At 42.6% G+C, this 27,992-nt stretch overlaps 2 protein-coding genes across 3 annotated transcripts; both read right to left on the bottom strand.

The window, feature by feature from the left end:
* Nucleotides 1–81: 81 nt before the first annotated feature.
* LOC115769970 (POU domain, class 3, transcription factor 2) lies at nt 82–546 on the bottom strand. The gene has a single exon (XM_030715022.1). It carries the CDS (start codon nt 535–537, stop codon nt 160–162), a length of 378 nt encoding a protein of 125 aa, XP_030570882.1. The 5' UTR covers nt 538–546; the 3' UTR covers nt 82–159.
* Nucleotides 525–27,831, bottom strand: LOC115769968 (LIM and SH3 domain protein Lasp). Of its 2 annotated transcripts, XM_030715021.1 has the most exons (8): nt 27,163–27,831; nt 10,669–10,763; nt 3,454–3,586; nt 3,231–3,366; nt 2,165–2,474; nt 1,173–2,134; nt 789–997; nt 525–723 (listed from the first exon to the last, which is right to left on the bottom strand). In XM_030715021.1, exons 1-8 carry the CDS (start codon nt 27,229–27,231, stop codon nt 544–546), a joined length of 2,094 nt encoding a protein of 697 aa, XP_030570881.1. In that variant the 5' UTR covers nt 27,232–27,831; the 3' UTR covers nt 525–543. The 2 variants fall into 2 exon arrangements, with proteins under 2 accessions (XP_030570881.1, XP_030570880.1); XM_030715020.1 differs by lacking the exon at nt 2,165–2,474 and having other exon boundaries at nt 1,173–1,997; nt 27,163–27,522.
* Nucleotides 27,832–27,992: the final 161 nt, after the last annotated feature.

The raw sequence follows: 27,992 nt of genomic DNA, 5'->3' as shown, positions 1-27,992 counted from the left end.
ATGCTATTAATTTTACATTTGTTTTCTTCACTTTCTTCTTTCGTTTCGTTTTCATTCTGTTTGTTTTTTACATATTGGCCTGTGTGTCGACTATATATATACTCTATATATATATAAGTGTGTGTGTGTGTGTGTGTGTTTGTGTGGGGGAAATATATTTCAGCGCCGCCTAAAAACGTGGTTGAAATAATAGTAAATGTCCTGTTCCGCCTGCTGCTGTTGGGGAGTTTTTCGTGTCGCCTGCTGCTGCTGCTTGGGATCCACTTGCGGATGATAATTGTTGTAATGATGATAGCCATGCATATCGTACGGATTATGGAGTCCCGGATGCATGCCAGGATGTATGCCCGCACCAACACCGCCGCCACCACCACCACCGCCGCCACCGACCATTGGATTGCCCGCGCGCATTAGATTTGTGTGCATATTGCGATCCGCTAGGAACACATTGATGAAGAAGATGAGCACGAGCAGTATGTACAGCAGGCAGACCAGTATCACCACAAACTGCTGGCGGCAACAGCAGTAGTAGCACATTCCCTATTATATAACCGCCTGCTCCACGTAGTTGGCGGGCAGCATGCCGGTCTTGCCGGTGCGCTCCACGCGCCCGGTCATCCAGCCAGAGTCAATCGATTCCACCTCAAAGATGACGTCGCCCTCACGAAAGCTAACCTCGTCCACGTCCTGCGCCTCATAGTCATAAATGGCGCGATAGACGCGCTGCAAAAAAAAGGAAACAAATTTAACGAAGAAGTTCATGTGAGGAACTGGGAATAACTACTTACCAGGTTGCTCTGGCGCGACTGTTTCTCCTGCAGTGAAGCCGGCGGTTGGCGAACCTGTTGCTCCTGCTGCTGCATCATTTGGACCTGCTGATAGTATTGCTGCTGCTTCTGGGCCTGCGCCTGCTCGGCGCTGCTCAGCGAGCCGTAAATGCCATTGGCGGGATCTATGTCCGAGATGGAGCCAATGCGCTTCGGATACACGCTGTTACCTGGTCACAGAGCAAAGCATTTGTTAGGCTTAGGGCGCAATACACACTACTAAATGCAATGCACACGGAGGGAAGGACAAGCACAAGATGACATGTTGATGCACATCGAGCTGAGCTGAGCTTAGCGCTACCGAACTACCAGCTAGCCTGTAAGCCCTTCGCTTCTGCTACTTACCCACGCCTGCGGCTGCGCCGCGCTGATCCGAGCTGTACACCAGCGTTGTGCTGGAGCGTCCGGTGCTGGGCATGGGCCTGGGTCCATCCGTCAACGGATCGTAGTCGGCGATTTTGCCAATATTGTTGCTGCTGTTCTGCTGCGTTGCGGCGCTCACCACGACGGGCAAATGCCCATTGCTGGCCTGCAGCTTGGCGCCCAAAGCGTTCTCCGAGGGCGTAACCGGACTGTAGTTGGGCGCCACATACAGCTGTTGCACATTTGTGTTGCTCTGATGTTGCTGCTGCTGTTGCTGTTTTTGTTGCTGCTGCAGCTGTTGCTGTAACTGCAGCTGATGCTTGCTGTTGTTGCTGTGCAGGCTCGCCTGCGAGCGTGTCTGTTGCTGCTGTTGTTGCTGTTGTTGCTGCTGCTGTGTATAGCTGAGGCTGGCCGGATGCGGATGTGCCGGTCCGCCATTGTTGTTGTTGTTGTTGCTGCTGTTGCTGTGGATGCTGCCGTTGCTTGCATTGTTGTTCAACAGGCTGCTGTGCGAATGTTGCTGCTGCAGCTGCTGCTGACTGGCCTGCTGCTGCTGCTGCTGCAGCTGCTGCTGTGAGTGATGTTGCTGCAACTGCTGCTGCAGTTGCTGCTGCTGCAAAGCCGCTGCCGAGTTCTGACTATGATCAAACTGATCCGCAGCATTGCCACTGGGATGATGCGAATTATGCAAAATAGCCGAGCGCAGCTGATTGTAGCTATTAACCGCCTGCGGCTGCTGCGATTGCTGCGGTGTGGCTTGCTGCTGTGGCGGCGGCTGCTGTTGTTGTTGTTGTGCCTGCGATGTTGCTGTGGGATACAGATGTGAGGCTTGTTTAATGGCGTGTTGCTGCTGCTGCTGCAGCAACTGTTGCTGGCGCAACGCCTGCGGCTGTTGGTAGTGTGCGTATGGATCGTGCAGCGGCTGTTGCTGCTGCTGTTGCTGCCTGTGATTGCTGCTATGTTGCTGCTGCAACAGCTGCTGCTGTTGCTGCTGTGTCAGCTGCTGATGTTGGTGTTGATATGTGGGCGTTATGGCCGCCGTGTTGTATTGCTGGTGTTGTATTGGTGGCGGTGGCAGCGTTTGTTGTTGCACATAGTGTTGGTGTTGATGTTGTTGTTGTTGATGTTGTTGTTGTTGATGTTGTTGCTGTTGTTGATGTTGCTGGTACTGTTGATGTTGCTGCTGCTGGTGCTGCAGTGTTGCTGGCGGTATGGGCGAGGCTGTGGGTGCATATTGCGAGAATTGTTCAGCTGCCAATTGCTCAGAGAAATATTCCGATTCGTCTGCACAAAGCGATTTGTTCATTGCCCCAGTTAGTGTTAGGTTGTGTGTGTTGGTGTTGTACAAGTGTTGTGTAACGTTAGGTTAACGGTAGTTCAGAAAGCACACACACAAATTATGAGCGCAGTTGTTGTTGTTGTTGTAATTGATGAATGAGCAACAAATGATAAACAAATCCATAAGCAAAAACGATAAACAAAAAAATAGAGGGAATTATAATCAATATTAGTTACACAGAGTGAAAAGAGGAGCTGGGCATATGGAGGCGACATATGGCGCTGCACAGTGTTGCACAGTTGATTTGTTTTAGTAATGAAAAGTGAATGAGGCGCAACAGTGTTGCATAGTTGCATGCGTTTTGGCAAATGAAGTGTGGATCAGTGTTGGGTAATTGAGTTGCATGATCAATGTTTTGTGTGTGTAATTAATGTATTTTAGCAAGTTCTCAACACTTTTCAAGCCAAACAAATTAGCCTGGCAGCACTGTGCGCACATTATGCGCTCTAATGAGCACAATAAATGATGATTTAATCAGTTTAGTCACATTTAATGCATGTGAATTGACGACAATTCCATTGATAAACGCAATTCAAACTAATTAATTAACCAAACAAAAAGCAACATTAACTCAACTTAAGCTAATTGTAGCCAAAAGCTTTAAATTGCCAGCAATTGCCATGAATAATGAGACAGATATATATACAGAGAGGGAGAGAGAGAGATGGAGACGGAAAAGCGCTGGAAAATTGGCTACTCACTGCTGCTGTCGGAGACCTCCGCAGAGCCGCGCTGCTTCTCCATGGCGGCCTTCTTCTCCAGATCGCCATGATATGCCACATTCGATATGTGCTTCGTGTTTTGCTTGATTCGCAGCGTTTCCGGGTCGTCTGCCACCTGTCGAGGAATCAGTGTTAATTATTATTATGATGATGATGATTGAAATACTGCACACACACACACAAACTCTGTCGGTTAACTGACCTGTGTAAATTTGCCTTTGGCCTTCTCAAAGTCTGCGTGGTATTTCACATTCGATTGGATTTTCGTATTTTCCGCGATGCGCTTCAGCTCGGGCGTATCAGCAATTGCCGTTGCCTTGGCCTTGGGTATGTGCCTGCAACAGAGAGAGAGAGAGGGTTAGTGAATGAGAGAAGGAATGCATGAAACGCTGCCTGAGATGTTGGCATAAAGTTCAAATTGCCGCCGGTCAACTTTATTATTTCTTTCTTTTTGGAAAGACTGCTGTTGAAAATTTCCACTGCTGCATTGCGGAAATAGCTACAAAAATCTGTTGCTGCTGCTGCTGCTGCAGTTGATGTGGCGGTTGCTCCGCCCACCCTGTTGCCGCCGGGGTCAGAGCGCATATCATTTGGCAGCACTTGAACGCATGTTGCATCGCTTTCGTGTGCAGAACCTCTGACCTGACCCCTGCTCCCGCCACCATATCCCATCCATCCCCCCACTCATGCCAGTTGTTTTATCAATTAAAACAGCATTTGTGGCATTTTGATGCGGGATCACATTTCTTTTTGATTCGACTCCCCCCAACCCCAGCCCGAGCCCTGGGGCAGCTAACGGTTAATGCATGTTGCAGCGAGCGATGCGAATGATGCGGTTTAAAGCGCAGCTAAATGCAATTTTCGACCACAGCCAAAGAAAAGTTTTGCGGTATCAACTGAATTTCTGCAGCATTTATTTTCGCTTCAAGTGTTTGGCAGGTCGAAAAAGGGGGCAGGCATTAGCATAAGATGAACGATCTTTGGAAAGTGTCTGGATTATCAGATGCATGTGTATTAAGAGGAAACAGTAATTGTATAAAATAAATGTGGAACTTACTTGAACTCGTGAGAATCGCATATAAAGGCGTTATTAAAATAGACAAAGATTAGTTTAGGTGGATTCTTACTTATATTCTTGAGAATCGCAAGTGAAGGCGCTAGTTAAAAAGACAAAGACTATGTGACAATAAAATAGGTGGGCCCTACTTGAATTCTTGAGAATCGCATATAAAGGCGCCAGTTAAAAATACATAGATAACGCGATTCAAAGATGGACTTCAAGTTTAAGGGAAAGAGAGCGAACTAGAGTAGGAGAGCCGCTCTATATGTGTTTCACATATAACTAATAATAATATAAGTATCGTAAAAAACCTTTCAAGTTTATGCTTAAGCTTATTTCCCTTTCCTTTGCTTTCTAAATATTTCAGAGATTTCTCTTTTCAATTTTTAAACTAAGTTGTCTGTTTATCAAAACTAAAAGCGTAATTGTTGTGTAATTGGAATTTTATCAAATTGCAGATTTAAAGGAAATAGAACATATAATACCCCCCATGTTATCAAAAACTGTGTGTATTTGTGCGCAAAAGCTGATAGGAGAAATATGTTGAACAATACCGAGAAAATGCAATATGAGATATGATTAATGCTACCCAACGGACTAATACATCAATTTAATTATGGCGAAAAAAAGGAATAAAAAAGCGGAAACCAAAGCCAAACAAACAACATTGTAAACTCTGGACACGAGCGCAATATGTAATCATAAAGTACAAACACACACACACATACATGGAGTATATATCGTGTGTGTTTGTTTGTTTGTTGATTTGAACCTATCAGTTGGCTAATCGATCGATTGATTGCAACTCGCAACTGATAACCACAGCAACAGCAGCAGCAACAGCAACAACAGCAACAACAGCAACTGGCAAAAGGTTGATAAACCCATTGCCTGGCCCTTCCTTAGCTTAACAAACACATCCCCCCTCTTTTACACTACGCCCCCCTCTCTCTCTCGCTTGGCCCTATTCATATTGCAATTGTAATTGCGCGCAACTAAATTGGCTTATAGAATATTTATGGATACATCGTGTACGTATCGAACGCAGCTGTCGCCAAGCGCTGCCTTTGACATTAAAAGTGGGCGTGGCTGGTAGGGAGGGATGGGGGCGGTGCTTAAAGAATGGGCTACGGCGACAATTATTTAGTTTAATAAATATTTGTGTAAATTCCAATATAGCTGCTAATTTAGTTTGGTTACAACGAGCTGGCCCGGTGCGCACCCTCAATTCCAATTTGTGGTCAGCGGGGGGTGAGGGCAAGGGGGCAGGTGTGGGGGCGTGTGTGTATGTGTGTGTGTGGCGCAAGGCCGTTTAATGACCAATGACCGGTCGCTCATGCATGTAGGTCTGCAGCGCAAGTTGTTGCTGTTGCAACGAGCTTTGCTTTAATGCTGCAACAAAGGCTGAGTGCAGCTGCAACAACAACTGCTGCTGTTGTTGTTGTTGGTGGCACACATTGTGGCTGCTGCTGTTGCTGTTGGCTGGCAATGATGACTTAACAATGCTAAAGCGCCAGCGGCGGCATTGGTCAGAGCAACAGCAGCAGCGGATGTCTCGGCACGTTCCCAATAGATCAACAGCAGCAACGGCAGCAACACGCACGACAGCAACAGCAACAGCAGCAACAGCAACAACAGCAGCTGCTGTGCGTGACATGCAACTATTGTTGTTCTTGTTTACGCTACTTTACTTTTTACTATCAAAGAATTTTAATTTATCTGTAAACAATATACACACACAGCACAGCAACAAACTGCTGCAACGCAAACAGTTTTGTTGCCATTGTCTTTTAATATCCTATAAACAATGTTTGTATATAAGACATGATATATTTTATATACTCTGTAGCTCGCTTGCAATTTAAGGCCCCACAAATCAATAAGTATGAACATATCAACTAGCTAAGCAATTAGTAAGTACTATAAATATACTTTTCGTAACAGCTGTGGCACGATTTAGCTAACATGTTTATATTTACATAACGCTGTTAAATAAAGTTTATGCAAATGTTATGTATGAAACATTTTGTGCATGCTTTGATTACTTAAACTATTGTGAGCTGTTAAAGCAGACCTTTTACTAACCGTTTTACATTATGTTAGGCAAATTAGGAATGTTATTAACATGCTTATACTATGTTAAATTACATAAAATTGTTAAAAATGCATTCGTATAGTAATTAAGAGCTTGTTTTGATATTTATATGCTAAGTTCTCATATTCTTTATAGATAACTTTTAGATTTTTAATGCACATCTATTTTTGGTAACAGGCTCATACTATGTTAAGCAAATGTTAGCTAAATTAACATGAATTTATATGTTTTTTTCATATATTTGTTGGCATCATCTAAGCTGCAGAGCATCTATTAGTCGTTCAATCTGTCATTGAGCAGTCGCATGTCATTTTGTAGACTGTTCATAACTTAAACGTAAATTGCTGTTGATAGCAACCGGGCAATGTGTCTGTCCCTCTGAAACTAGACCACGGCGAGCTGACCAACAGACGAACGAACGAAACAAATAACCCAACACATGGAACATGGAAGGGGAGATGGGGCGGGGGAGATGGGAGATGGGGGCACATTCATTGATGTCAACATTTTTGCATGTGATTTGTTGTGGATTGCTGTGGCATTTTTCCCTGTGACAAGCCCTTTGTTGGTTAACATTTTGCGCAATGGATCAATGGCGGGCGGGCGGGCGGATTGTCGAGTGACAGCAACGGATTGATAAGGCAGAGCCTCAACAAAGGACATGAGGAAATTAAGAGGAGCTGCCAGGGAAGCGCAGAATATAAAACCAAAAGCACAAATTGCGCATAAAACGTTAAATTGTCGAATTAACCGATAATTAAAATAGCAGAGAAAGGAATCAAGTTACGATTGTTAGAGAACATTTCGCAAATTGCGAAGCGAAATAATATAAATTTCAGCGAGATCCTTTAGAGGGGTTCTAAAGGGGGGGCAACATATGAGTTTATGCATAATTGCCAGGTCAGAGCGTAAAAATGAATTGAAATGCGATTAAACGCACATAATCATCATCATTATAAGCGAGTGCGGTGTCGAGTGCTGCAGCAAGTCAATTATGTGGGACTGAAAAATTCGAAAAGCCAAAATGAAATTGTGAAGCTCGAATGCATTATCGGATTTGGGTGGCATCGGGCGGCTGCGTGCGTGCTGAGATTTTAATTCCCCTACCAAGAGCTTGGCTTATTGGGAAGCAGCAGAACTGGGTAACTCTTGGCGGGGGGCGGGTGCGGGCTCAGGGGCACTGGTTGACACAACCAGCTCATTTGGGAGCGGGGGCGTGTGCAGGTTCTGTATTGTTCGTGTTTTGTTGTTTAGCATAAAAAGAGGCACAGCCAAGCTTATTATTTTTTTGGGTAATTGAAAAGGTTTTTACCATTGTTGGCGGCTTAAGTAATCAAACAGCGACTAATGGGGCACACACATGTATATATATATATATATATATAGAAACCTACATGGGGCTGATTTTTATTCCAAATGAAAGTGAGCCAAATATATGTGGAAAAAAAAGCAGGCGAAATTGATGTGCCAAACGAAATGAGAAGAACTTTCGAATAGAAAAAGCCGTAACATATGGCCAATTGCTGAGGAATGTGGAGCACAACACACTAACACACACTCGCACACACACACACACATACATTGTAGAGAGATTTGAGATTTTGGTTACGGAGGGCAGGGCCATGGTTCACTGGCTTTTTATGTTAATAAATAAATGTGCCGATGCGAATATAATACACGAAAAGGTTGCCTGTTCGTTGTGGGCTGCCGCCAGTGCAGATGTTTACAGTCTTCTCTCATTTCTATTTTCCAGATGAAAAATGGATTAAATCCAAACAAAAAAACTGCCAAAGAATATCACATAAAATAAATGTGAAAAGAGCGCAAACAGGCCGACAAACATTCAACTCGTTTTCTAGTTCAATTCCAACTAAATGGAGAAACTTGTAACCTGGCAATGTAATGGATACATGAGCTGAATAAGCCCCCCTTTGTGTGTGTGTGTGTGTGTGTGTGTGTGTGTGTGTGTGTGTGTGTGTGTGTGTGTGTGTGTGTGCTTGTGTGTTTTGTTATCCTGTGTGCCTGCCGCCTCCTGTCCAAGTTTACTTGAAGACACAATTGGGTTAGAGCCCATAAAGGAGCGAAAGTTGCAGGACAGCAGCAGCTGCAGCTTGGAGGAAACTTGAACAAATTCCAAATTGAGGACTTTCAGGAAGTACACATCGCATTCCCCAATTAGCTTTCGATTCGAGCTACACAATTGCTCCAATTATCCCTAAAGAAAACAAACCGCTGCTGCTCATGAATTATTATCTTTTACACTCGACAATTGCACTTAAATTCAAGTATTTTTAAGGTGCTTTGTTTTTGTAGCGTAGTGTGGCATTTTTGATAAGCTTTTGTTTTTGATTTAAACACATTTTATATAAAATGAATTTATATGAATTATAGACTGCTTGACTTTTAAAAATTCCCTGCTCTTTAATATGTTCCCTTTATTTATTTTTATTTATTTATTAGCTTAAGCATTGCATTTTATGTTCTTTCCCTTCCAACCCTTGACTCGACTTATCCAATTAAAATCAGAGTTCCGAGTGGCGCTCCACATGTGGCAACTACTATAATTGCATGTCTCCGGCGCTTTAAATCTCTTTAGTGTATGCTACATAATTTATTACAATCGTTATTCCACGGAGGGCACAACTTTTGCTGACCCCAAAGTGCCTGAGAAACTTGCACAGTCCGAAGAAAAGTGCTAGAACAAACTTCTCAAGCAATTATAAAATCCAAATAGGAGTGAATCGAAAACGACTTTGGCGTACTTGCTGCCACGCCCACCAACAACAAAAAATGGGGGCGAAAGGTGCAAATGGCAGCAGCTCGGGCGTTGACTGCAGTGAAAGTGCGCTGCTAAATCGGAAGCCCGGCCACGCCCCAAATGCTGCGGCCCTTTGCAGACACATGACATCATCAATGGCCGCTGGCGGGGATCGGGGGCTAGGTGCTAGGTCCTGGCTGCTGGTTGCCGGCCACTGCGTCAGAGCGAAGCTAACGGACGCATAACTCAATCCGCATGGAATTTTTATTCCCGCAGCGGTGGCATCCACAATAAATCTGCATTAGAGACGTGGCCCATTGCAGCTCGCATCCCGCTTGGCTCAAGGCCAACAGAAACAAACGGACGGACAGACGGACAGCCGGACGGGCGCACGCACTGCAGTGGCAACTGTGGGGCAATCTCTGGATAACCAGCAGCAACCAACCAAGCAGGCAGGCTACAAGCCGGGCACAATATGACAACACACAGAAGCACTTGCTCCATTGAGCTGCGTGCCACACACACACACACACACACACAACTCGCACACATTTTAGAACAATAACATTGGGGCGTGGCAGTGGCAGTGACTGCCGCCCCCCTTCACACACTTGCCAACACACTCACACACAGAGAGATAACTGCAAGAACAACAGCAGTATCCGAGCAGAACATACCCTGTAAGCAGCATCGTGATTGGAACTTCTTTCGAAGCAAAGCAACAAACCCTTTTTATGGGAAATGTGTTCCTGCATAACTAAGGTATTTACAGACCGATCATTTTATGAACTTTTCAGTTGTTCATTATGAAATCTATGAATGAATCAAGAATGATGTTTTTTTATTCTTGTCCAAAAAGCGAAGGGTTCTCTAGGGATCTATGTGCAGTAATTGATGTTTGTAACTCTTAGATTTTCATTTCCCAAGTATATATATATATACTAGACGAAGTCAGAGCTGCCTTCTTTTCTACCTGCCACATACATTTGCTTCAAAACATTGATACCCCTTTTCAGCCACACTCGACAGGTACAGGGTATAAAATTCGCGTTTCAAATGGGGTTAAAGTTGCTGCAATGCTGCAGGGCAATTGCAACTGAATGTTTGTATGCTATGTTTGTGTTAGTGAGAATCTCACTAAAGTGTCGCCGCATTTCCGCACCTTTTGAACAGCTGCAATTCAGCAATTCGTGCGGCAACAGCACGTGGCAAGTGTCGCCCCAAAGAGTTGCCGCCACGTGGACAGCTGTTGCTGAGATTTCCATGGAACTGCACTGAAATACACTGGAACTGGCTGCTTATCTGTTCCGGCACAGGGTGGCGATAAGATAAACGACGCTAATGACGACTGCACGTCAAGGTGAGTTTAGCACCTGCCTACTAACAGCCCCCTTTCCCAACCCCTCACCCGCTCAGCTGGCACTTAAACTTGACAGATCCGCAATAAAAATGGTTTGATTGCCACGGTTAGGGTATTAGAATGAACGATTGAATGAATACTTACGCCTCGCAGTATGGCATCTTGTTGTAGCCCTTGTAGGTTTTCATATTGAGCGCCATTCCGCATTCTGTGCATTTGAAACACGTTTTGTGCCATGTCTAAAAAGGGAAAAGAGCAAAGCAGAGAACAAGAATTAGACGAAACTGTTAGCAAATTGTTCGCCCAGTCAAATGGGATAATACGAAATTGTTGTACAAATACCCTGCCTAAAGTAAACGTAGGCCGAGTGGGTATAATCGAGTTGTGGAAAGGGTAACAAACGGAAGCAGTAGCAAATGATCTGCAACTCGCCAAGCAAATCGGTTATGTCAGACACTTAAACTAAGTTCGGATTGCCTGAAATTCAGTATTTGATCAAAGATTGATTTACTGCGAATTGGCCTTTTATACAAATAAGGAGGAAAAATATGAATGTACATTGTAAGCTTTCAATTGAACTTGCTTCAGTTCGTTTAAAGTTAATTAATTTCAAAAAAGTCTTGATTTAAGCTTATTCTATATAAATCACAGGGTATTCTTCAGTCTGTCAGTCTTAGTATTGGTCTCTTTTCATTTGTTATTGTTCTTTGCCTTGTTAAATTGGCGCAATGCAACTAAAACTGTAAGTAAAACTAAAAACCAAGATGAGCATAAAAAACTTGAAAAGATTTTTTGGCTTTACGAGCATATTCTAGTAGCCTCTAATTGGTCTCGGTCTCGGTCTTGGTCTTGGTCTTGGTCTTGGTCTGCGGTAGCTGGGTGGGCGTAGCTGGTTGTGTGACCAAGGGTAGGGGTCCGGGTCGGGGCAGGCCAAATTGGTAGATAAGTACTTGGAACTTCTGAGGAGGAGCAAAAGTTCTTTGAAAACTTGTTCGCAAATAAAAAAATGTCAGACTGGCAACTATTTACTAAACAATACCCTGTAATGTTGTGCATAAGACAAGCTGAATTCAAGACAAGAATCAATTGATGAAAGATTTTATAGCCTCGACTACTATCAAATACCTTGTAATATGGTCTTGATAGATCTGAATACTATATCACAATCAAATACCCTGTAATATAGTTGTTTGCAGAGCACCTTTTGCTAATTCGTTAAACTAGAATCTAGACTTTTTTGTTTGGCGCACCAAGTTAATAGGCCAACTTTTTGCACAGGCTGCAGCTGCCTTGGCTGGCTATCATATCAGTTGGTTTTATTGATAAGCTTTAGCTGCGGCAACTTCGTCTTGCCCATCTACTTTGTGTGGACTGCAAATTCTCAGCAGACGAGCTAGGAGCTGGCTGAGCCGAGGCGGAAGGGGGCCAATTGTCATGGCAAAGAGGCAACTCGGATTCAGACAGACGACGGCAGCGTGTTATGCAAATTTGTGAGTTTTATTCCTGCTCCAAGCCAGGGTCTAGCCACAGGGTCTCCACTTGGTCTCTTGAGTTTGAGGTCAACAAACGATTAACTTGTCTGTGGATTAGTAAGCGGCGCAGCGCGAAATATGCGAGAAAAATGCGTTAATTGGTTTCACACACAGCGGAGACGGCAACCACAATAGCGTAGACGCAAACCAGACGCAAAGTGATGAAGTGATTGCGATTTTATCACTAGCGAGAGGGAGAGAGCGAGGGAGAGGGGAGAAAACCCGTTTGGCCAAAAACACTCTCCATGCCAACCGACTGGACAGCTGAAGGCAACCACATTCCGATTCCACTGAAATTGGAAGCGGTGCGGAATGCCGTAAGCCACTAGGGTCCGGAAAGCTAGCAAAGTTTTCATAAATCAACGGATTTAACTTGATGATGACTTGAAAGTTTTTAACTGAGTTGAAAAAAGTTAAGACAGAGTGTCAAGATTTTAGCGTTGGGATTTTCTATACCCTTACAAATTTAAAGTTGTGCACAGAATGAGGCCAATAGGGAATATACTTATAATTTATTACTCAAATGGGTAACATTTTTGTCAGTTACAAATTATTCGATTTAATTTCTTTTTGAATAGCTTCAGATTTCAGTTAAGATATAAAGATTGCTTGGGATTCGAACCTGAAACCTTCTTAACTTCATTCCCCATGCTATTTATAAACTTATTTTGATAGTTTGTTTATCTATCCGATTATAATAAACAAATTATAATAAACAAATGTGTTTATAGTACATGCGAGTCTGACACCCGTGTGGTTGGCGGGCAACAGAATACCTCCACAGCATGTCATCGCTTGTCGTAGAAGGCGACTAAAAGAGACACTTTTCTGGATGCCCCAAATCTGCAGGCTCAGATTTTAATAGGGATACCAATTGGGTCTATTTATATTTAGTCTAGGTATGTATCTCTGTCTTCTATTTATCAGACTCTGTACATCTATAATACACTCTCAAGTTTACAGATATACTCTTAGACTCTTCTTATATCTTGCTCAAATTTATCGATCTGTGCAATCCAGATAATCATTCCTTATCCCACAGCTACTGAATGTATAGATTTAGTTAGGGTATTGAGACTTCACCAATACTTTTGTCTCATTTTCTTGTAACATATTTTGTTGTATGCTGCGCGTGAGGCGCATGCGTAACCAGTAGGAGACCTCATGAGCAAGAGCGAAAGAGCGACGGTAGAGAAACAGAGCAAGACAGAGAGAGAGAGGGAGGAGAGAGAGAGCATGCGACAGTATCTTTCCTATAAGTCGAGTGTTTCTTCTATTGGCATCTAGCTGCACTTTGATGAGATTTTGATGACCATCACAAAAATTCAATTTCACTTTCACAACAAAATGCGTGTGTGTGTGTGCGTGTGTGTGTGTGCGTGTGTGTGTGTGCATGAGGTAATCGTTTGTTAAGCGTTGTGCATTTTATTTTCTATGCTCGCTTTAACCCACTTTTCATTTGCCGCTCGCTTCTCGTCTTGGTTTTCAATTTGCGGCTCAATTTCCAAAAATACAAAAAACCGAAAGAGAAAAAAAAACGTTAAGTGTTTCACGTTGTTTTTACTGTTGTTGTTGTTGGCTGCTTTTTTGTCAAGCATATCGAGAGGTGTTGAATTTGCATTCGAATTTGCACGCTTTCAACATTTTAAACGTCTCCGCAAAGCGACAATAAAAAAAACTAACAATTGGCATGAGCCGCAGCCGCAACCGAGACAGAGACCCATAAAGCACCCAACTGGGTTGGAATTGGGTTCGGGATTGGGCTTGGGCTTGGGCTTGGGCTTGGGCTGGGGTTGGGGTTTGGGTTTTGTGATTTGGCATGGTTAGCTGCGAACACGAAAGCAGCGCGCTGCGCTGCGGATTGGATTACAAGAGTCGAAGCGACCAGCGAAATGACAAATGAGGCCAAACACCACACAAACAACAACAACAACAACAGCCCAAACAAACCGAAACAATGCACAAATAAACACGAACCGACAACTAAAATGGTAACAAAACCAAATCTATTTATAAGCCAAAAAAAAGAGCAACAAGAAGTGTCAAATGATGCGACGTGCCCAAAGTAGGAAGTGTATTGAATGAAAAAGAAATTTGTAGAGTTGGCCAAAATGTCTAAATGTTGCGTGGGCAGAAAAATCAAATCAGAGTAAATCATATTTGGTATTTATATATATATTTGATATTATAATTCTTGTGATACATACAAAATATAGTTTATGCTTATTGTATTCTAGAAAAAAGTAATTTACTCAAAGTGCTTCAAGAAAGTTGCATATAACCAGATGTAAGTCGGAATAATTTATAAGTTATAAGGAAAGTTAAGGCACAATTCGTTTACTTAGGAAATCGTTTATGAAGTTGTCAAGAAGCACATGATCCTATTGTGTTTACGAAATGGTTATCATGTGCATTATAAATCGCAGAGAAATCATGACTTTAAACTTAAGCTTCAAATATTTTAAAGTATATCTGTTTAATTCTAATGTAATGCTGACAATATAGTTCGAGTATTATCTGAATACTAAAACAATTTCTTAAGAAAACCTTTTACTATATGATTGTTATAAATTTTGAATGCATTAATTAACTTTTTCCGAATTCTAAATAATTCTGATTTTAAGAATCTATTCCTGAGCATCGCATATCTTATCGACATCTCTTCAAGACTCATCTCAAATCCCGAACACAAATCCAAATATATAGTTAGAGTACGTTATTTTAAGCCCAAACTAAGACATAAGATGTCCAACTCACATCGCTTTAAACTGAATGTAAAACTGACAAAACGTTTCTCTTGAATCTCAACGCCTGTTGTAACATTTTCTTTGGAATCTATTGGCTGTTTCTTTCGCGCAGCCCTAGAAAGAAAGCACTTTCTAATAGCCAAATTCACACGTACGAAATCGAAACGCGAATTTCTCGAAAGGCGGCAATTGGCAGCCGGAATGTGGCATGTGGCACATGTTTATCATCTGCCGGATTGGACAATGCGCCCATGAAGTAGATGCCAAAAGGAAACATATATCAAATGTTAAATGCTGGTTGTTAGCGCAAAACAATTCAAATAACAGACAGGCAGACGCGACTTCAGACTTCTTTTATGAAGTGCAACAAGAGGAGGTGGACGAGATAGGGGAGCTGGAGGCGGAGCTGGAGATGGAAGTGGAGCACACTTGTGCGACCCACGTGGTTTTTTGTCGTATTTTGTAAACGAAACCCACTTCCACTGGCAGCTGCTCAACCAGATGACAATGCTCATGATGAAGCTGATCATGATCATGATGATGATGATGATGAAGAGCTGTGCATAATCCGGGTAGGCGGCGGCGTGTGTGCACACGCTGATACGGCATACGGGAGCAGCTGATGAGGCGGAAGTGAAAGCAACGTAGCCAGAATTCAACTACTTCCGCTGCTTCCTATTGGCACAGTGTATCACACACACACATACACACACACACTCTCACACATTCCCAACTTCAACTCAGTTTTCAACTTTGTTGTCTTTCTTATTTTGGCAGTTTCCGCAACGTCGTGCGGGTTGCCCCAAAGAGCGCCAAATTAAGTTCAAGTTTGCTGCGTCGCGTTTTGGTCAATTTAACATGGCTTCCACAGAGTGTCCCTCCCCACCCGCCCCTCGCCCACCCCTCGCCACACTGTCTGAGCCCACCTCAAAGCGCGTTCAGGTTTAGGCATTTATTTTGCACGCTCTGTTTCATTTACGGTTTGTAGTCAGTGTACAGTGGCTCCAAGAATTCTGTCATCAGCTATGCTGCATGGCATGTGAAGATGCTATCTGGCAACATCTTGAAGAGAGAACAGAAGAATTTTAATGTGCTCTTCAAAATATCTCAAAATATATAAAAGAAATTTTACTTCGTCTTTAAAATAACTCAAAAAAGTTTTAAGATATGTTAAGTCTAGCAAATATGTCGAAAATATTCTGAGAAATTGGAAACTATTAAAAGTGAGAAGAAAGATGAATTATCAAGAATCAGATTCTAATGTTTATATTATAATAATTTTCTTTTATGTTCAAAATTATTGTTTCTAAATGTTTTCCTTTAATTGTGGACTTTTCTTTTAAAAAGGGAATTATTTTCAATTTGAAAGAAGCTGAATCTAATGTATTTATTACATTAATTTTGATTAATGTTCATATTTTATTTAAATTCGGAACTTTCAAAAAATACATACAAAATCTGATATATGATAAAATGTAAGCATAGCCTTGATATATTTCATTTTTAATTTACTCAAAGTTGCTTGAGGCAAGATCTTAAGACAAACTCCAACCTCTTGCCAAATACTCTACCTTTTCTCTATCCATACTTCAGTTGTAAGCAACAGTAAGGGCATTAACAATTCGAGCTTTATGTTTATCTGTCGCATTTTGGATTTGCATTTTGGGCATGCGGCGGCGCCTCATTGGGGTCAAGGTGGCTGCTGTTACTTCAATTGGAAATGCCACAAATGGCCATAAGAATCATGTGAGACTGTGCGTTGAGTCATATTGTTGTCATAAGATACCTGAACAACAACAACAACAACAACGGCAACAACAGTTGCCCAAGCTCTACGATTGCCGTTACGCGTCGCCTTTCCGACTGGCCTTATATGGGTGGTCGCCGGATCGGTGCACGGCCTGGCCATAAGCGGAGCCCCAGCTCGTGTTTATATCTCTATCTCTCTCTCTCTCTCTCTCTCTCTCTCTCTATCTGGCTCGCCTGCTCGCACTCGTAATTGTCATTATCAGCTGCTGGCCGCAAATATTTTTAATTGTTGCCCCATTGACGTGACTGGACTGTTGATCAGTTGGATCAGTTGATTAGTCGTTTGGCTGATCAGTTGATCAGTGGGAACTGTCCCAACTTGGTAATGTTATAATTAAATGTCTAAATAATGTGTGTTTGCCCCCCTCTCTCCCCTTCTCTGTGCATGTTTTCTTATGCAATTCTCACTTGACAGCGTTTACTTTTTCTTTCAATTGCATTTCGTTGCCCCCCACCCCTCCCACATTTTTCACACGACAACAGTTTTTCCTGCTCTCCCATTTATATACACATACATATCTATTGGGAAAGATCTTCGTATCGCCCTGCGATCGACAAGTTTTCTAATTTGTTTTCAATTTCGTTTAATTGAGTTTTTATTTAACTGTTCATTTCCAGCTTATGGCTAATTAATATCATTTTTGTTCAGATAGTGAGAGTGAGAGAGAGTGGGAGTGGGAGGGATTGTGTGTGGTGAGTTTGTCATATAAATAACTTGACGTTGCCCAACACTCGACTTGATTTGGATTTAGATTTGAATTTGCTTTGTTCGAGTAACTGGAACTGCTCTCAGTTGAGTTTTGCAATTATTACACGTACTACAATGCGAATGTGTGTGTGTTCGAGTGTGTGTGTGTACACTGTATCTGTTGCTTTGTATCTGCCCATTCAAAATGTTGTCTACAGTTCCACAGCTGACAGGCCCCGGCATGACGTAATCGGGCCGGGCAGCAACTGTCTCAGAAATTAGATACTCAAAAACTCTCAAAAAACACGGCTACAAACAGTAGCCCAGAGTCAGGGGGAGGAGGAGGAGGAGAAAAACAAACGTAAAATATGCGAATATTTGTCGCATTTGTGTGTTTAATGATAAACAGTGAGAGATAGTTTATCTGCAAAATGATATATTGGAATGGCATTGCATTCCAATACACTTACGCGAAATACCCTGGAATTTTCCAGCAGCAAGAAGTTAATGAGCCTCTCTTTAAGCATCTAATCTGACAATAGGTGAGGTTAGGTTGAGTTGATGGCGTGAAAATATAAATTTTGGAAACTTCTTCAGTCTATTTAGCGGTATTTTTTCGTTCCAGCAAGAGAACTTGTGGTGAGCTGATCTTCATCTGATTCGAGGTGAAAAAGTATGAGAATTGCAAAGAAGATGATTTAGAATTTCAGTCAGATCCTGCCCAGCTCCTAAGATCTCCTGGTTGCCAAATAACAAGGAAGTTTCCGGATATTCCGCATAACTGTTTTATAAATTAAATCGCAATCTTTTTGAATTTCTTCAAGTATTTCCTTTTCTCTTGTCTTGTTTTTCCAACAAGCATTTGTTTACAATGCGATTTTCTTTTATTCCACGTACTTAATTTCTTTATTTATTACTTCCCCTTTTTTTCCTGAGGGAATGGCTTGAGAGCCATTCAAATTTGTTGATCACATTTCATTAATTTCCAACATTTCGTATACAAAACAATTTGCGAATCACTTTGGCAACACTTTTGGCTCCGCAGACCCCACACATTTAGCCAGAATTTGCATTTGTATCTGGCAGATACACAGATACACACAACAACAATGCAAGCATCTAACGCTTTCTGCCTGATCCCAAACAACAAAACAATCGATTGGCATCGTCTGCGACTCGTGTGATTCAACTTATGAATTCAATTTAAACGCATATTTGCACGTTCGCATCCGATAGATACGCGAGTTTTGCGAGTATGTACAGCAGAGATACATGCCGCATAATTTGTTTATTAATTTACCCCCTTTCTCCCTCTCGCCCCTCTTGATTGCAAGCGCAAAAAAAGCGGCCACCAACTGAGGCGCTGATGGAGCAGCTGCCTGCGCTCGGCGTTCTTTGCTTTTGTATCTCTCTTTTTCTTAATATTATTATTTTTTTCGCGTCAACAATAAAAAGGCATTACATCAACCTCAACACTCGCACACACACACATAAAGCGAGTGACTCACTCGGAAGCAATGCCAAGCGCTGGAGGCGACATTCTCGCTGAGCTAAGCCAACTGCTGGCTGCAGCAATACGACCCTGGAGCTGGAGCTGGAGCTAGAACTGGGCGCCGAGTCGAGGAGAGCTGCGAGTCGAACGAAGTGCAGCTAATTCTTGTATACCCTGGCCGAGGGTATCATAACTATGTCAAGAAGCTGGATCCTAATAGATGTAGGCGATGTTAGGCCAAGACATTAGCAGTCTTTTAACTATATATATATATATATATATATATATATATATATTCATTATTGATCCGTATCAAACGTTCTTTATTTTTCTAGATATCCGAACTAAACTAAGAATCTGTTCCATTATGAAGAGGAAATTGCCTTATTTTAACGAAAATTGTATCTTTTGTATACGAGCACTTCTCAGTCTAAATGTGCGCAAGGGTATTCAAACGTCGACTTGTCTTGGGTAACTGCTCGTGTGTTTTTTTGTATAGCAAATGCCTTTTATCTAGTCGCTGTGCGAGTGTTTCATTAACTTTTCTCGCTTTTTGTGGCTTCGCATGGTCTGCATACGCATCGGGAACGGGTCGGATCGGGTCGAATAGTAAATCATCGTTGGAGTATCTGCCGTATGGGAGAAGTATTTTTTTTTTCATTTTCTATATTTTTCTACTCGGCTGAATAGCACTCATAACGGTATCGCCAGTTAAAAGATACATAACAGCATTTAAAGACGGGTTAGTTCCCCACCTCAGACCAACTTGTCAGCCTCAGCCTCAGCCTCGACGGAATCAGCATCATCATCATCATCATCATCATCATCTGGTGGAATCGGTGTCGATGTTGTTGTTGTTGTTGTTGTATGTAAATGGTCAAACGTTTCTCTCGGTGCTCTCAAGATTGGAGTGCCAGACAATGAAAATAACTTCCTACTGTTCGTTCGTTCGGTCTCCCGCTGCTGTTCAATTCTTTTAAGTCCATTGGCCCACATTGAATGGCCCCATAGAATTTGTTGGACATCCTAGCAAAACAAAGCCATCCACATTTGTGCATTTTTGGCTTCTTTTTTTGTTGTTTTTGTTTTGTCTCGTTCCAGCTGCTTCGACTGTTTGTTTTTGTTTGCATTGTGCAAGAGTTCTCTGACAACAACTGACAATTGGGCAGCGCTTTCTTGTTGAATGTTTAAGAATTGGTGCACAAGTGCATTTTGAAATGCACTTCAAGTACAGGGTGGCATTTGAAGGATTTATTTGTAAATTGAAAGCATAAATTTAACATTTCAAATTCAACCTAACCTAATTCCATAACTATCGCATCGTTTAACCTATCGATACTTCTTCGTTAAGTTCACATGCTCCTTTCTATTTGCATGCGTAGGCTCTCTGTGCTTGCGATCATATTTCTCTTAACTTAGTTTCCACGTTTAGCCGTGTGCACATGCTAATCTCTCTCTCTCTCTTACAGCGCTCTATTCAATTTCTAAATTGGCAAATTATGTGTGTGAGTCTCTCTCTTTTTCGCGCCGCTCACCAATTTGTCGCTATGCAACTCTGTGTGTACTCTCTTCTTCTGCTCACTTCGACTTCAGTCAATTAGCAAAGTCAATAGCATGCCGTTATATCCATGCACCCCTTGCTTTGCGCTGACGTTTTTTCCCCCATTTGTTTGCTTAATTTATACAAACTCAAAAGCTCACACCGCACATGCACATACACACACATGCACATGCACATGGAGAGCGCAGCTTGTCACTTGCGAAGTTTTATTTGAATTTACGTTTTCCAAAACTCTCTGTTCCATATGCAAATATATGCCAAAGTCCGATTGCAAATATGCACGCAATCAGTTAGCTAAGTTTTGCGCCCACCCGCCCCATTTCTTTATGTGCGTGCGTGTGTGTATGTGTGTGTGTACATCTGTCGGGAGCCTCTTATTGTGTTTTGTATATAATTAGCGCTGCCGCCCGCAACGTAAATTGAATTAGCCTGCCTCAAACGCTTTGAGCCACATTCTGCTAATGGACGAGGTGTAACCAGCCCAGAGGAGGTGGGCCAGCATCTTGAGAGTTTGCAAATTAGCTTAAAGCTTCTGCTGCAGCAGCTCAAACTTACACATGACGCTTTATTAATATTTGAAGAGAGGGAATGTAAGGAGAGAGGAGAAGGGGCGACGGCAGCTTACACAAGCCAAAGAGACACAATGGGAAAACTTTTGGATTTGGAGCAAAATGCGGCTGAAACTAATGTGGAGCAGCTGCTTGCGACTGTCTGTGGAATTTGGTGTGAAGCAGCGAAGGGAAGGGGAAGGGGCAGAGAGTTTGAATAATGTACGAGATTTGCCAAGCTGTGAGACCAAAAAATACGAAAAAAGAAAAACCGAATTCGAGACGATTAATTTTTGCTGATGAAGTGACAAATGGCAGTGGGTTAGCAGCGGTAGGCGGCGGGAGCGAGGGCGGGGGACTGAAAATGGGTAGACAAAAACTGGAGCAAAGCAAACAGTAAAAAGCAAAAGCAGCAGCAGCAGCAGAGATCTAAAGCTGCATTTCATGATTGACAGTGGAGTGTGAGTGCGAATGAGAGAGGGAGAGGGAGTGGAGGAGTGGGAGAAGGAGGCGAGAAAACCCTCAAGTGATGGACAGCGGCGACGAGAGTCAAGCAACCACTTGAACTGAAGAGCCAAAGAGCTGGAAATTGTTATTGCTAAGCATGCATGTGTACACATATACATGCATGCACATATATATACATATATACATATGCAGAGCTATAAATAGCACTCACACAAATGCACAGACAATACAAAACGAGAGCCCAAACATAGATGCAATGCGATGCGATGCGGCGCGGTTGCCGCTGCATGCGGGGATCAATTGGACGATGGATGCGACCAAGTCATGCAAATGCTTCACAAAATAAAAGAGCCGCAACGAGGGGTCGCCAGGGTTGCCACTTTACATGAGCCGCAACGAAGATTGCCACCCCGCTTCGAGTTAATAAAGATCAATTGAATTTAAACAAAGAAATGAGTGGAGTGGGATGGCGAGGGAGGGGGGAAGGGGGTGGAGCGAGGTCAAGTAAATGCAATGCCAGCGACGACAGCCGTCTTGCCCCGTCGCCAAAATGGGAGTGGCATAACAAATTACAAGCAAATGCGCATTAACATAAATTCTACAACAAAAGCAATGTGAAAACAAGGCAACAGCAGGGTCGAGGGGGGCAGAGTCGGCAGAAGTAAAAACAATTAAAAGACGACAACAACAGAAGAAATGACAGGAAACAAGCGACAGCGAACCGAATGGCAGCAGCCAAGGGGCCAGTGTTGGATAGCGCCGCATAGAAGAATCTGCGTAACTGTAAGACAAAGCCAATGCATTCACAGTAGAAACAAGCGCCATGTAGCAGAGTGTAGACCGAAGCGAACTGACCCACATATCAATGGCCGGAAACGGTAAGCTCAGAGCGAGACAGTGGGACAGTGAGACAGTGAGAAAGTGAGACAGAGAGACAGGTAGCCAAAAATATATATGTACACAGAAACTCAATTCACACAACAGACTGACTCGTTCATCAGTTAGTTTTGGTCATTAGTCAAAATGTTTGTGCTGAAAAATAACAATGGGAAACATTTAATTGAGGGAAAGCCCCCAAAGCCCCAAATGCCCAAGGCGAATAAATAAGAGTCCGTGCCCAAAAGCTTGCCCAGCAGCAATTTAAACTTCAGCTTCCACTTTGGAGACTTCAGCTTCCACTTTCGGAGCTGAACAAGAAATTCGTTTTTATTTTTTTACATTTTCAATGCAAAAATTGGGCCACAAAACCAAAGCAAATCGAAGCTAAAATGCAACAAGAAAAAAAAATTGAAAAGAAAACAGAATTCAGGCATAGAAAACTTGTCTGGCAATACTCCACGTGTGTGTGTGTGTGGGTTAGTGTATTTGTGTGCATGTATTTGTGTGTATGTATTTGTATACCTAGCAAATCCCATACTTATTTGGCCCTTAAGATTTACATTTTAATTGTTGCTTTTCATCATTCGACTAACAATGTGAAGGAGGAGAGGAGAAATATATATGTAAACATAACTGTTAATACATCAAATTAGGTGAGACCGTACGATAAATATGAAAAAGTATTTAAAAAATCACAAAAAAAATACTGCCAAAAGTCAAATGTAAGCCAGTATCAAGAAATGGGTTCGTATTAGAAGTTTGGAAATGGGTAAGAGGGGAAAAGGGGTTTGTGGGACACAAACCTTAACTCGTTGCTTTTGCTTTTCATTTGGCAGTCGAAGCCGTCGAAATATCTGTTTTTTGTCAAAGGTAAAAATTGGCAGCCGCCAAATAGGTTGCAAAATGTTGCAACCAAGCGGCTAATTAGGACTAATTGGAGCATAAAAGATGAGCTGCAAGTCGGGCTTTAGGCTTTGATTGAGGCGCAACGAAAGTGAGTGGGAGAGCGAAAAGCAGAAGAATGAAAATGAAGTAGAAAGCGTTTGGAGGGGAAGGTAAAAGCTGCCACATCAATTGCATAATGCCGCAAAAAGTTCTCACAGCAACAAAACAAAGCACAAAGTGATATGACAAGCATGTGTGTGTGCGCGCGTGTGTGTGTGTGAGAAAGGAAATGAAGATAAGGAGATGCAAAAGCAGCGATAAGTCAAAGACGACGCCGCTGCCGCTGCCTCTGCCGCTGCTTGACCACTTTTATTTTCATGCCTGAATTGTTTGTGAAATTGCAGCGCCCTTCTCTGGCAGAGTGCTTGCGCAGAGGGGAGAGGGAAGCTAGGGGCGGGGAACAGGGGGCTGCACTCAGAAAATGGTTTGTCATGCAAAAGTGAACTTCGCTTTCAGAGTTGAGAGTCCAGTCAAGAGTGGAAAAAGAAAAAAAAACAAAATAAAAACTATTGTCATTGTCAATGTGGTTGTTGTTGTTGCTCTTTCTTGGCTAGAGATGGGCGCCTGACGAATTGAACACGAATAACAATTGCGAAACACGCACGAACAGAAATTTAATCAATATGACGCGGCTTTTTGGCTATATTATAATTATTTATTTAATATTTTTAATTTGGCAAAAAAAAAAGATAATTTATAGCTTCATGTTTTCTCGTGTCACGCGCCCTTCACTAATCTGTGCAGCCAGAGCCTCACATTCCGTTTCGCACATTCGAAAGCGGAAACGATTTTCAAGTGCCGCACATTGTGGCAGCATCCAAGTGTGGCAAGAAGCAATATGAGTTGGCCAGAAGACGCTTCTCTCCAAGTTTGTTGCTGTAGTCATTTGTCATGGGCCAAATGCAAAAATTAAAACATTCAGCAAAGTGACAGGCCGAAAAGTGTGCCACGACAGGGGGGGGGGGGGGGGTAACAGCCTATTCCAGCTGCAGTTACAGTTGCAATTCGGTAAGTGCCAAACGAAGTTGCAGCAAATGGGAGGACGCTTTTGGATTTGACGCTGCGCTTCGTTGCGCTGCCTCCTGCCGTCTGCTGCCCCACTCCCCCCCGCCCAACACTAACTGCCGACTCGTGCCACAGTGCACGAATTGGCCAAAATGTTAAGCGCGCTTCCTGGCCCCCTCCCGCCTCCCCCGTCTACCCCAGGGCTGACAACAAAGAGGTCATTTACTTTCGTTGCGAGCATAAAATAATCGTCTGTCGCCGCAGCCAAGCAAAACAGCAGCAGCAACAACAACAAGCGAGAATGTGAGTGTGTTCGACTAGTCGGATACCCTGTAAACAAGCTTAAGCTGCCTTAGCATACTTGAGTGCATAACGGCAAAAAATCTATCGAAAAAACGGTAACTCTAATTCGAAGTCAGTGGAAATACGTGAAAAATCTGCTCGCTGCTGATCAAGAATATATATACCACACCATACTCCATTTTTGCCTGTCACACACACATTTGCATATATTCATATTAAACCGCTTTTCAAAAAAGCAGCAAAAACTAAAACTCACACATTCGTGTGTTTGCCAAACAAAAAGTCAGATAAATGAAATTGGCAACGGCAACGGCAGCAGCTGAGACAGCGACAGCGACGTCGACTGCGACTGCGACTGCAAAGTCGAGAACGGCGACAAGTTGAGTCAAGTTTGGTATCAAAAATCGATTAACAAAGCGCCGGCAGCGCTGCTCAACTTTAACGGCATTTAAAAAGCATTTCTTTATTTACAAGACAAACTTTTCAGTGTGCGCCAGTGTGTGTGTGTGTGCTTGTGTGTGTGTGCAGCGATAATTGGTATAAAATGCCCGTTTATTGCCTGTCACGAGTATCGATTTCTATATCAGGATATGTCACGTGCAGAGCGGCAACCGCAAAGGAAATGGAACAAAACGTTCCACTAAGAAACGGGTGGAAATGGGGAGTGGAAGAATCGCTCCCTTTGCCAAACTGAGAAAAACCGAAGATAAAATACACTTTTTCGAATTAGATTAACTTTTTATATGTTCTGATTAGACTTCTAGATCAGAGCCTTTGTAAATTTCAATTCTTATTTGCAGGCTCTAATTTCACAATTCTATATATTTGATGAGGTAATCGCATGCTTCATTTTCCCATATAATATACATATATTCGACGAGACAATTGAAACCGAATTGTTGTGAAATTCGCATTGAAAATATGCGTCATAGAAGCCAAGTTGTAATTTAAGTTTAAGTGAAAAACATTTCCATTGTTTAATAAACAACGCCTATGAGTCAAATTGTTTATTATCTAAGAATTGTTATGAAATACAATTGTTCATATTTTTGCCCGGACAGACGCGAGATTTGGGCTTATTTGTCTGGCCCACATGTGCACAAGATACATAAATATCTGCAGCTTGTTGTCAGTTTTCTCGAGTTTCCTCGTGTCTCAAATCTTTGAGTTGATATTTACACGTTTCAACATTTCCATTAGGCCTCGTGCATATTTTATAACCGACTTCATTGCGTTGACTTTAAATAGTTTTCATTACTCCACAGCTAAAATTAGACGCACAGAGAGTCCGAGAGTCTGAGATGAGAGCGCAAGAGAGCGTGTAGCGCCTCTTGACTATAATTAGACAAACGCTTAAGAGCAGCGAACGTGAGACGTGCGGGGGGAGGGGGGGATGCAAGTGATGTGGAACACGTCGCAGCTGCTGATAGTTGGAGCTGATTACAACAAGGCTTTCGAATGGAATTTGACGAATGATGAAATGACAATTGTCTGTGTCCGTCCGTTATCAGCTGAGCATGTTTCCGCACACATATGCATGTACATATTTACCTATTTGGTGTCGAAGAGCTTAAAATCTCACCACAACTATTTCGAGTAACAGTTCGTGGGCAAAAACTCAACTCTACACAAGAGCTTGAAGGGCGAAAATGTATACAAGGCGAAACGCAAAGAGAACTCAGCTCAGACCGACGGACGGTCAATATAAATAAACTGGAATTAAGCATAAACCAATAAGCGCAAGAAGAAAGCAACGCAATGACCGCAAAGCTAGTGACTGCGTGTGTGTGTGTGTGTGCGAGAGAGAATGCCAAACTGGAAACGAAATATGTGCTCAAGGTCAGTCAACGGATTGTTTCTTATTTATATACATACATATTGCTTGCAGAGAGCAGAGATCAAAAGCTGCGCTGCAAGTTTGCAACGGTTCGTTGGCGTCGACGTCGTCATCGTCGTCGTCGTTGCTCATACGCAAAATTTACGCAAATTGGCACAGACAATTGCGAAAGAAGGGAAGAGGCAGGCGGCAGAGAAAGGTAGCGGAAGCAGCGGCGACGCAAATTAAAAGCAATTTTCAATTTCCTGAGTTGGCGAAAATTGAAAAATTTGCTGCATGCACAAGCACCAGCAGCAGCCACCCGCGCAATCTCTCACACACACACACACACACACACACACACAAATAGTCAATGGAATGAAATTGATGTGCCGTTATTTGGCTGAAGCTAAATTCCAAGAAGCACACACAAATGCTGCTGCGCAGTCGCAGCAAACTAGCCGAACAACTTTTTGTTTTATTTTTCGCACACGTTTGTTGTTCGTAATTATTAAAGCTGCGCTGCGCTGCGCTGCTTTGCGCTGCTCTGCGCCCACAACAACAGGCCACGAATTGCGTAGGATAATAAACAGAAACAACAAACAAGCAACACGGACACGGGCACGAGAGCAAACGATACGCATGATCAATGAGAGCAGTGGCCATGTGGCTAGATAGCCGTCTCGCTCTAACGCGCGCATACAACAAGTGCGAAGCAGCGGCATAAAACAAAGGAGCAAAATTGAAAGAAGAAAAAAATGCCAATACATACAATACAATATAAAACAATCAATTTCTTGCATTCCCACCAGTTTTCAATAGAAATTCAATTAATTGTCACTCACCTTATCCAGGCATTTGAGCTCCTCAATGGGATAAACCACCTTTTGGCAACGGGCACAAGTTTTATTCATCTTCTCGCTGTTTCAGTACACTTTCTGAGTGGGAATCGGGGGGGACACACAGATTTTTAGAATTTAGCAACACTTGATACAGTCGATTATTAGTTTCGCATAGCGATCGGCTGGCAAACACAGCTTCAAGAACTATTTGCCAAGAATTGGAATCTATTTGAACTATTGTTGGGTATATGTGTGTGTGGCCAGGATTAACATTTAACACTGCAAAGCTACTGAGATTTGAACAAAAATCTGTGTTACAACTGGATGGCAACTAACTGGTTTGCTTTGTCGCTGATTTTCGTATATATATATATATACATATATACTCACAGACACACGCACGCACACACGAACACACAGTTAACACTTTTTCACTAATTGCAAGCGGGTAAACTTTTAAATATTCAACTGTGGCCGTCTCCGGCTCCGTCTTCGACTCCGAATGCAACTAAGCGACGCGCGCACGACTCCTACTCAGAGAAAGACAACGACAGGTGCTTGTACAGTTGCGCTTTCGAAATGCTGCTAGACGCAATTAGTATTCAACAATTAATGGCAACGATGTTAATGTTTATTAATTAGTGGATTTGTTCAATCGAAAATTTACACGCTGCGCACCCGCATAAACACGTCCGTACCTCGCCGAAACAACAACAATTATGACGCATAACATGCTGTAAACGTTTTGGGGCTTGGAGTATGTTGCGCTCAAATGGTCATGTTAAGGCGCTGAGAGAGAGAACCAAACTGTCTAACATCATGATACTAAAATT

This window comes from Drosophila novamexicana, unplaced genomic scaffold, assembly GCF_003285875.2.
Source record: "Drosophila novamexicana strain 15010-1031.04,08,12 unplaced genomic scaffold, DnovRS2.1 tig00004554-arrow-pilon, whole genome shotgun sequence".
Lineage (NCBI taxonomy): Eukaryota > Metazoa > Arthropoda > Insecta > Diptera > Drosophilidae > Drosophila > Drosophila novamexicana.
Note: the sequence above shows the minus strand (reverse complement) of the source record. Positions and strands in the feature narration are given on the sequence as shown.

What these genes read in the sequence shown, in the direction of transcription:
- LOC115769970 (XM_030715022.1), bottom strand. Translation starts at nt 537, where the DNA reads ATGTGCTACTACTGCTGTTGCCGCCAGCAGTTTGTGGTGATACTGGTC.
- LOC115769968 (XM_030715021.1), bottom strand. Translation starts at nt 27,231, where the DNA reads ATGAATAAAACTTGTGCCCGTTGCCAAAAGGTGGTTTATCCCATTGAG. An exon ending in AGCTCAAATGCCTGGATAAG is followed by an intron (nt 10,764 to 27,162) that starts GTGAGTGACAAT and finishes TTCCCTTTTTAG; the next exon opens with ACATGGCACAAAACGTGTTT. An exon ending in CCAAAGGCAAATTTACACAG is followed by an intron (nt 3,367 to 3,453) that starts GTCAGTTAACCG and finishes ATTCCTCGACAG; the next exon opens with GTGGCAGACGACCCGGAAAC.